Genomic DNA, 10,072 nt, shown 5'->3' on the forward strand with positions numbered 1-10,072 from the left:
GAATCAATCAATAAGTACACTGAAAGAAAATTGCAGTTGTTATTATGTTAATTGCAAAGTAGAACACTGCAGAAAAACACACATATAGTGACAGCTACAAGTTGCACGAATAGTTTCTAAAAACTTGTCGAATCAATTTTGCAACAGTTATACTTGCATTATTCATAATCTAATCAGGGAACCATTGTAGTAAATTTTGCCGTAGTTTATTAGAATTTTCATGCATATTTTATAAACACTTATCGAAAATTGTAGCAAGAATTATTACAAGTATTTTCACATTTCTTTATAAAGTTATGCAACCACTACTGCAATTCTAGTAAAATTCAATTAATTAAAATATAAAATCATTGTAAAATTGCAGAAAATACTTTAACAGTATATAGCAAAAATTTACTGTTAGATTTCAATAGATATTAAAGTGTCTTATGAATTTCACTGCAATAACTTACAAAAATATTTCCAAAACATTTGACTGCTTATTGCAATCTTATTTAACGGTGCTACTTAATTGTAGTAAAAATTATCAAAAAATAAATACTTATTTGATTTATTTAAAAAATAAAAAGCATATTTACAATACATATGTTTTAAAATAACAAATAATAATTTACAATACATGTTTCAAAATAACAAACAATACATCATCTTTTAAGCATTTCACGAGAGGAAAGTTGTCACATAAGTCATTATAATTAATTACAACAAGCTGATCATTATCTTTAATTTCGTATGCTTGATATTTTTCGTTAAAATTTAATGTTAAAGTTGCAGAAACTAGAAAATAAACAACGTCCTCCATCACAAAAATATTTCGTAGTATACCAAATTCAGGTAAATTCCCGTGTACTTTCAAAACAAGTACCATTTCAGGTTTGTAAAGAGTGCCTAAAATTTCTATCCTTTTTACAGTAAATATATTGCGTGGCATTTTCAGAAAATACATTTTGTAAGTTTCATCATCAACTGGTAGTTTAGAACCAAAATTATTAATAAGTAATTTACTTTTATCAAATGTTATTATGTCATAATAAAATTTTAGTTGAGTTTTAATAGTTAATGTGTGAAGCATATTTTTATATGATCCAGAGATATTTGAAGTTAGTTTTGAAATTCGATGTTTTTGTTCATATCTCATACTCCAGAGATGAATTAAGGGACCGGACATGGCCAATATATTTGGGTAATGGACCATGTGATGAAATTTTGGTAGTAAACGTATCTGAAGACGTTTGCATAAATTGTGGTGCTCTTCAATTAACGACTTTAAAAGTATGTTTTCATTAAATTGAACGCTAGGAGATAATGTTATGTCCAATATTGCTTTTAGTGTAATCCATAAATCCCAGATCGGTAAATCTAAATTGGTTGGTATAAAATCTCCTATAAGTACACCCAAATATCTTGATAGGAAAAGCATTTCTGCTGCTGAAAACTTTAATTTGCCTTTTAACATTTCGAGTGTAATTACGGGAGGTTTATTGGCCGTTTCGGCGCCAAATGTATTGAAACCTAATATTCTATTGTTTAATGTTGTTAAGGAAAATAGTTGATATTCTAAAATTAACTTATTTAGAATTATAGTCATGTCATACATGCAGACTCCTTCTAAAAGGTCATGCATTATGTCTACTGCAAAATTTTCTACTACGTGAAAGTTTTTTATGTCATTCCAAATACTATTTTCTTTTATACCAGTTTGCGATAAGTCATTAAGCTGTAAATCTGATTCATAATTTTGAATAGTTCTTTTAATTGTATCGTCACTACAACAAGCAGTATAAGAAACGTTTTTTGGTATTTTACAAAATCTACATCTATAGGTCGCTGAAAAGCTTTCCGTAAAACCTAACATTGTGTGCAACGCAAGATTATCACCCAATAACAATGCTAGTTGGAAATATACCTTTTCTTCTTTATTTCCATAATTAACAACTATGCCCTCGGATTCTAAACTGTTTAGTTCATCAACAATTGGCTTAAAAATATGTTTATAGCCTAACCTTTTGTCATTGGTATAAAATAAAGACACCAAAAATATACTTTTCAAGGAGTAAAAGTACTGAGGTAAACAAGGTATAGTGCAATATACTGCACCCAATTTATTTGTTCCAGCCCGAGAACCTAACGCATTCCCCAATTCGTAGTCATCATAGTATAAGAATATCGGAAGAGTAAATTTATCAGTTAATTTCGACTTCCAATGTTTGCCTTGGGTAAAGTTGCTGAACACCTTAGAATTTTGCAATTTCGTTAAATAATGTTTAGTATCTTGCAATACGCTTGGTAATTCCAAAATGTTTTTAAACATTTTTGCCATACTAAATACTTTGGATACGTTTTCATGGGGCAATAAAACGTTGTCGCCATTTTTCTCAAGTAAAACCAACGAGTGCCCAATAACATGATCTGATGGCTCAATAAATGCTGATGATCGACTAAAATATTTAAACCTTTTGTATTCGGTATTCATTTCCTGAAAAATAGTTTTTAAGGCGGATATAAAATCTTTTAAATTTTTATTACAGGTATCATCTTGTATCTTTGAAAAGTAGTTTAACTCCAAAAATTCTAATATTGATATAAACAAAGATTCTGTTTTATGAACCACAAACTGTACAAATGATCTTGGAATTAAGGAGTTTGAGTACATTTCCAAAATATATTTTACAATTTCGTTTTTTAGATGTTCAATGATATCCTGAGCACTTGTATTTTCTTCTTCATTATTTTCTTCAGTATTGGTATTACGAAATGTGACTGGGTCAATATCATTGCTAGAAGAATCATCTATACTACTGTCGTACCTAGTGCAATTTTCCTTAGTGACTGTACTTGCATCTACTGTAATATTTATGGGTGTTACAATGTTTTGTGATGGAGGCGATAATTTTGAAACCCCGTGAGTTTTGAGGTGTTTGTACAAAGAGTTGATGCTGCTAAATTGTCTATGGCAATTACTTTGCTTACAAAAAAATGTTGAACATTTTTTCAATTCGTGTTCAATTTTGTAATGAAAAAATAATATTTTTGTGGATTTACAAGATTTTTGACATACAAAACAAATAAACATTTTTACTTCCTATAAGAACAAAAATTGTTAGTAGTACGTAACTTAGGTTCCTAAATAAGACGTTAAAGCCGATATGAACCAAAGCATTACGCATTACCTAAATCAGACATCAATGCATTCACTGAAATGTAATTCCTATCAAATTTTGTATGAATGTCGTATATATATTTTTGTAAGAAAGTCCACGCCGCATCACATTCTTTAGAGTATTCTGCATTTAGAACATGACATGCCTTAAATGTGATATCTACAGCTTTCAATAAGGTATCAACTTTCAACAATTCTGTGTTAATGCTCACATAACAACTTTCGATGGAATCTATTTGCTTACATACCACCACGGGGACAGGTTGCGTAGTTAGCTTAAATGATGCTAATTTACGCTGCCTTTCCTCAAGCACACTTTGAACATCGCTACTCTCTTTAACAAAAATTATAAATCCGTTCAGTGATTCGATTTTAGATGGTCGCCAATGCAAACCCACTTTTTTGGTTTTAATGTTCACCGTATTAAACAGCAGGGGCAGTACACGCAACGCGAAAATTTCGTCCAAATCTAGAAACAATTACTATAAAGATTGAATGTATTTGAAATATTCATACCATCAGATTGGATAGCTTTATAGTCATCCAGCAAAGATTTTATATAAGCGTCCTTTTTTTGTTTAGCAAATGTAATAATTTTTTTCGCAACCATTGGCCATTTTACATAAAAGACTGTTTCTTTATTGGGGTACGTGTTGTCGAAATCAATTTCAAACTGAAAAGAACTATTGGAAGAAATATCAATATATATAAGTAACTTACGAAATGATACGACAAAGGACTTCTCAATATTGGGTATTGCTTAAAATATTGGTCAATGGAGACCATTCGATTGGCTCTCTCTTTAGTTGTGAGTTTCCAATAATCTAGTACCTGATTCTTAGGTTCAGTATTATTTTTAAGCCATAGTAGAATATCTTCGGTTTGTTCATCGGTATTTTCGGGAGCAGCTTCTGTTGAACAAATTGAAGTTAAATTACTAATTATTAAAGTTAAATTGCTAATTATTAACGTTTTATTATTTTAAATAACTACATAGGTAGTTACAAAATTTTATTAGGTAGAACCGTTGTATGCAAGTACTACTAATTACGTTTAAAAATTTTTGTGATTACCTGCCTGTCAAAATTTAAAAAAAATGTATACATATTTCATGAAATGCTGTTTTGTTTATTCTGCATTTTTTGAGAATAAAATTACTCATCAAACAAAATCAGTTACTTCATAACTGGTATAATAAACAACTTTTAAATAACATAAATCAACGTATCCAATGATTTTGGATTAGTTACATACCTGAAGTAGTTAAATTTTCTTTTTTTGCCAGCAAACCAAATTTTTTTAATAGTTGGCGTTGGTATAAATACACATTAAATAGTTTCCCTCTTGCTGCTTTTGGTTTTCCTGCATTATTTACATAGGGCACATAGTATACTTCTGGCCTTTCATGTAAGAAAAGTTGATTAATTTGATCAGCAAGGTAATGAAACCTTTCAGACGAAATCCTGCAAGAATTATGCACGTATTAATGAATAATTTGTAACAGATATATTTTAAAGCAAGAACACAATTAGTCAAGTTAAGTACCTAACCATACAAGGAACGAGGCACGTAAAGTTTGATAATCTTAGGTGCTCTTTGTATGGGTACTTGTGTCCTTAATGTTTTCATCAAGGTAAATATAACTAGTAGGTATCTATTGTAGAAATGAAATAAAAAATGGGCACCTTTTGGTAGTTGATCGCTTTAACTCCCGCCTGATTACAAGCTCACAGAGTTTATTTCGCATAAACTGTTTTCCCTCACCATAGCTTGCTATCACCAACTTCCCCTCCTCACAGTCTAAAGCTTCTAGAATGTCCTGTAAATAATTAAATAATAAAATCCATAAGTTAGGCAATATAATGAACTTACGGATGTTATTACGTTGGGATTACATTCAAATGGTGTGCCAAGTGCGGCACGTTGAGTATAAATGAATGTACTTTCTTTCAGCTCATCTTTAAATTAAAATCTTATAATTGGTAAATTGGTCTATAAATTATATAACTACCTAAAGGCAGAAGTGAGGAAGATGTTGACCCAGACGGAGCTGGAGATGCAGTTAAAGTAGAACTTATATCTGTGGAGATATCGTCACCTCCACCACCAGGGGACTCCAATGAATCTACGTATATTAGCTCATTCTCTTTTGATGCCTGTAGCAAATAAGAAATTTAAAAATACAATACAAGCAAGTGAAATACTTATTCGAACCTCATTAATTAAAAAAGTTTGGTATTTGTTCCAAAATTTAATTCTTATTCCAAATGTCGGAATGAGCTCTTTGAGATTCTCCAAATTTAGGCAAAGAAAAACGTCGCGATCAACTTGTTGTTCTGGAAATATAAAGCAGATAAATACATGCCGCACAGTAGGTACAACGCAATCTATTTAATCTTTTCTTATAATTTGATTTTTTTCAATTTAATTGTTTTGCTTTATTAGGATTGCGTAATGTAATGAAATATTATAAAAAATAAGTCAAACATTAAAATACATTACCATCGTTTAGCGTTTATGAGTATGGCGGAAGCGGAGGTGTAGGAAAAATGCACAAAAGAAAAATTGAAATACCTAAAGCAAAATACTTACCGTGAAATGACTCCACAAGATCTGTAAATCCCCATTCTAATAATTTGGTTTTCACAAACTCGTCCATCTTACCTAGGTACAAGCGTTTTTTTTTTGGATTAAGTATGCTCTTACAGTTAAACACAACACTGACGCAGTAACGACCATGTAAAAGGACGTGGAATTGCTTGGTTTAGCGCTTTCTAAGTACAACACAGTAGTAACTGATTATACAATTTGCAGCTTCGTATGTCGAGCTTGCAGTAAAAAGTGCTGCAAGTTTTGTGAAGGCTTTTTATTTATAAGCAAAACTATTTGCATAAATTGCGTTAATATATTAAATAAAGAGAGTATTGTTATTAGATATATTGCAGAGGAATTCACCGAAGTAAGAACACTAAAATAATGGGCGAACTTTTCTTGCAAAAACCTTAATTTTTTTTAAAGACGAATGTTTGCAAGATAATATGAAATATTACTGTTTGAAAATGTATTTCTTCTTACAAATTTTTGAAATTTCATACGCAATATCACTCGGGCAATTTTGCAAAAAAAATTTATAGTCATGTTTTTTCAGTGTAAATATACCGGGAACAATAAAAATGCTTCTAATGAAGAAAATAAATCGTTACTGTTACTAACTTACGGAAGAAGAACATAAAGAAGATGTTCTTTTTTATTAGTCATCGCAAAAATAAATCTGAAGACTGAGTGCTTTCTAATATATGTTTAGAAGGAGCGCATAAAGTAACAATCGTCAAAATCCACTTGACTTTACGGTTTGTAATAAATGTTATAAAGAGTACCTTTTTAGCGCTTATATTAAATTCATTCATATTTATAACACTTCATAATTGGGAATTTCGGGTTCTGATGTAAGAGCATATGATGTGGGCTCGGGTGTGGCAGTATGAGAGCGAATATTGACATCCGGTAAAGTTGAAGTTAATGGGGAATTGTATCCATGAGTAGTAGATGGATGTCGGAGATTGGCCATTGGTTCTGATTTGATATTGGAATTTCTTGTCGCGTAATTTTCTCAATTTCATACTCTGAAACCATATACATAACTTCGGCTTTCATTTTTGCTTTATCTATTGGCGAAAATGTTGAAGCTGACCGACTCTTAAAAAAACATATTTTTTTACTACTACCGTCTGATTACATAATTATTGACCTTTTTTTCACTTGTAAAGTGGGCTTTCTTTCTCGGTAGTTGTTCAAAGTGGTTAATAATGTGGACATTATTAACTACTAGTCAATAATGAGAACTGTCAAGCTGTCACTTTTAGAAATCACAACCCAAAATTTCGCTCAATAAACGTTCTATAAAATGTATAATTGCCACCACCGTCATTTGTAGAGAAATTACATACCTACAATTATCACATTTTGAAAAATCGAACGAAATTACTGTTGATTCTGTTTACTAACATGGTGAATATGGCGATTGTTCCAAATCGCGTCAGGCGTAAGGCGAAATAGTTCGACATTATCTTGCTTGTAACTGAAACTCAACTTACACAAAAAAAAACAACCTGGTCAGCCTCTAACGAGTGTGGCATGCTTATGTGGTGCAATAATATGAATGTTAAACATGAATAAGCAAATGTCTAAGAAATATTACTACAATTCCTAACATTTGGTCACACCTCTTTTATTGGCATGATACTTGGAAATTATAAGTAACCAAATAAAAATTTCCAATGGTGCAACATCGATTATTAACGAGCTCCTAGCGAGTTTATAATTTTGCGGTGTCTGTCCGTTAGCACGATATCTCGAAAACGAATGGACCGATTATTTTGCAGGTGGATTCTTTATCAAATTTGTAGATCGGAGTTCGTAAATTGGCAATGTAGGCCAAAAAATAAGGAAGACCCTTTTGACATCTTCGTGAGGTATGAACCGAATTGCATGAGATGAGATGAGCCAAATAAAACGCAAATACAAAAATTGAGCCTAATCGATCAACAGTCACAGTACCCTTTTCGCATCTCGACCATTTACAAACCGGATTGCAAACTTTCTTATTTATGAAGGTATTTAAATGAAATTTGATACATAGGCACTTGGAATAAAAGCAAATGTAGCGCCATTCTCCAAATTTGGTTTTGTGCAGGATATGCAGTGCCCACTTTCATATTTATGGAAGCAATTAAATGAAATTTCATACATATACACTTTAAATAAAAGCAAAACTAACATCAGGTTTAAAATTTGGTTTTGCACATGCTATAGCCATACCCAGGAGCGTTTTGTATATTTGTTTAGTTTATTTTAGTTTTTAGATAGGTCTTTACTAAACAAGTTGGGCGCTATGAGCAATTTCACATATTATGTTGGTTCGATTCTTTGCTGTGAAGCATAATTTTGTTGAACTGACGGACCATTCGTTTGCCACGTACTGCATATATTGGTTCCGTGCAGCCAATCAAAGGCAAAAGCGGGCAAATGTGTAATAGCATCTTACGAAACCGAAAGTCATTGTGTTATAATTGACATTAATCAGAATTAAATCCGTGTTTATTAACTGAACATCGTGAAAGGAAGTAATTCATTTTCCTAATAAGTCAGACAATCCTTAAATTAATCATCTCACTTACTTTTCTGCCAAATAACTCTTCAATTCATTTATTTTTAAAAGTAAAATAAAGTAATGGTGATTGAAATGTGCGGTAGAGTAAAACTGACAGCATTATTATTCCACGTAGACCGGTAAGGCTTTTTTCTTGCGAATATACACAAAACGGTACATTATTTGCCCTTTGAGAAAACAGAAAACGAAGAGAGAATTTAAAGTCAATGAAAAGTCAGCGTTTGTTTATTTTTTTCTATTTGTACGGCAATAGATACTGTACCCTTTAAGTAAATTTCGCGATCCCTTGTTTTAGTTTGGAACTTTTACAACAGAAATGTATATGAAATTTAATGTATAAAGCGAATGTGTCTTACACAGATGCATATGCTTTAATGCAGAAATCTAAACAGAACACTAATTCAGATTTAATTTTACAGGTGAACTACCCGACTTATATAAAAGAGGGCATGCAACTTCATATTCGAGCGTGATACAATGACACTTGTGGAATTCTACTTTTGACGATTCACACATAGAAAGAAACAAACATAATTTAATGAGATTCACTCGTAAGAACCAGGAAATTACTGTGGATCTCAGTGGAAGGAAAAGATGTATATTTTATTTCCCACTTCAACCGCTCAATCTTTTATCATGTACCATTAGCCTCTCGTGCCCTTTCTCCGCTGGTTAAGGTATTATTGTGGCGAATATTCTAGAACTCCGGAGAGACATCGCGGCACCTTCAACTCGATAAAAGATAGTCACCGGCATTAAGAGATAAAATCCAATGCGACGCACTTTTTTTCTCAACGAACATCCCAAGACCAAAGGGAGATTTTGGAATCAATTAAAAAGTTCGGCAACTCCAGGACCTCGAGCCATATAATCGCGACAGGAAGACACACCTGTTTAGGTTTATAAAAAAACCTTAAAATATTAGACAATTGAACACAACCGCACTTGCCAATTTCATACAATTTAAATGTTCTTCATCTGACCTACGTTAGTTTAATGAAGGACGAAATCATCTGCGGCGTGAACAGTTTCTCTCAAAAACTTAAAAAATTGTTACCACAAATGATGCGGGCTATCAAATTTGGACATAACCCTGTAAATACACTAACTTCACCAAGGGTGCTACTTATTAATTTAGCCCAAGGCGTCTTGTCATCGGCAACTTGCTATAAACAATCTCCAATTTAAATTGCAAGAAGTAATATATCTGGGAAGTAAGAGTATAAATGTACAATTATGTTTAGACACGCTTTAACCAACCCCGATGAAACGAAAAAAAAACGCAATAACAGACGTAATTAGATAATACGCTTGGTTTGTAAAGGCAGATATGATGTTAACGGTGTGATAGCGAAAGTTTTAACAGTTGGTGACTAGTTTGAGTAGTTAAATAAAGCTCCAATTTAGGTTGAATTTCACGAATAGAACGAGGACACATCGCATTAATTATTTAACGTAATGCAATATCCTCCCAATTTAAATATATGGAGTTATTGTGAATTAAACAAACACCGAAAACAGTATATCTTACATTAAATCGGAACGTTTGTTGCTATACTAATTCCACGGTAAGCAAGATTTATTAGTAAATTTATAGCCTGTCTGACTATTAAAATGCGCGGATATAATCATAACAGCTAGCGTGGGTTCTATTCATTCTAACGCTTTCTTTGTTTCTATTTTGCAATGGTCCGCAGAGCTCAAGAGAATTTCAGTAATCACGTGAACCTCATTACATCTTC

At 32.0% G+C, this 10,072-nt stretch overlaps 1 protein-coding gene across 1 annotated transcript; it reads right to left on the reverse strand.

The window, feature by feature from the left end:
* Window positions 1-3,090: 3,090 nt before the first annotated feature.
* LOC116165061 lies at window positions 3,091-6,283 on the reverse strand. Its single transcript, XM_031479332.1, has 9 exons — window positions 5,753-6,283; window positions 5,375-5,496; window positions 5,172-5,316; window positions 5,033-5,118; window positions 4,846-4,979; window positions 4,415-4,623; window positions 3,881-4,071; window positions 3,677-3,833; window positions 3,091-3,629 (listed from the first exon to the last, which is right to left on the reverse strand). Exons 1-9 carry the CDS (start codon window positions 5,817-5,819, stop codon window positions 3,160-3,162), a joined length of 1,581 nt encoding a protein of 526 aa, XP_031335192.1. The 5' UTR covers window positions 5,820-6,283; the 3' UTR covers window positions 3,091-3,159.
* Between the last annotated feature and the right edge of the window lie 3,789 nt (window positions 6,284-10,072).

Source organism: Photinus pyralis, unplaced genomic scaffold (genome assembly GCF_008802855.1).
Source record: "Photinus pyralis isolate 1611_PpyrPB1 unplaced genomic scaffold, Ppyr1.3 Ppyr1.4_LG2, whole genome shotgun sequence".
Taxonomy (NCBI): domain Eukaryota; kingdom Metazoa; phylum Arthropoda; class Insecta; order Coleoptera; family Lampyridae; genus Photinus; species Photinus pyralis.

Excerpts from the sequence above, each read along its gene's own strand:
- LOC116165061 (XM_031479332.1), bottom strand. The coding sequence starts at position 5,819 with ATGGACGAGTTTGTGAAAACCAAATTATTAGAATGGGGATTTACAGAT. Across the intron at positions 5,497-5,752 it reads TCTTGTGGAGTCATTTCACG|AACAACAAGTTGATCGCGAC; the intron begins GTAAGTATTTTG and ends TTATATTTCCAG. Across the intron at positions 5,317-5,374 it reads AAACTTTTTTAATTAATGAG|GCATCAAAAGAGAATGAGCT; the intron begins GTTCGAATAAGT and ends TATTTGCTACAG.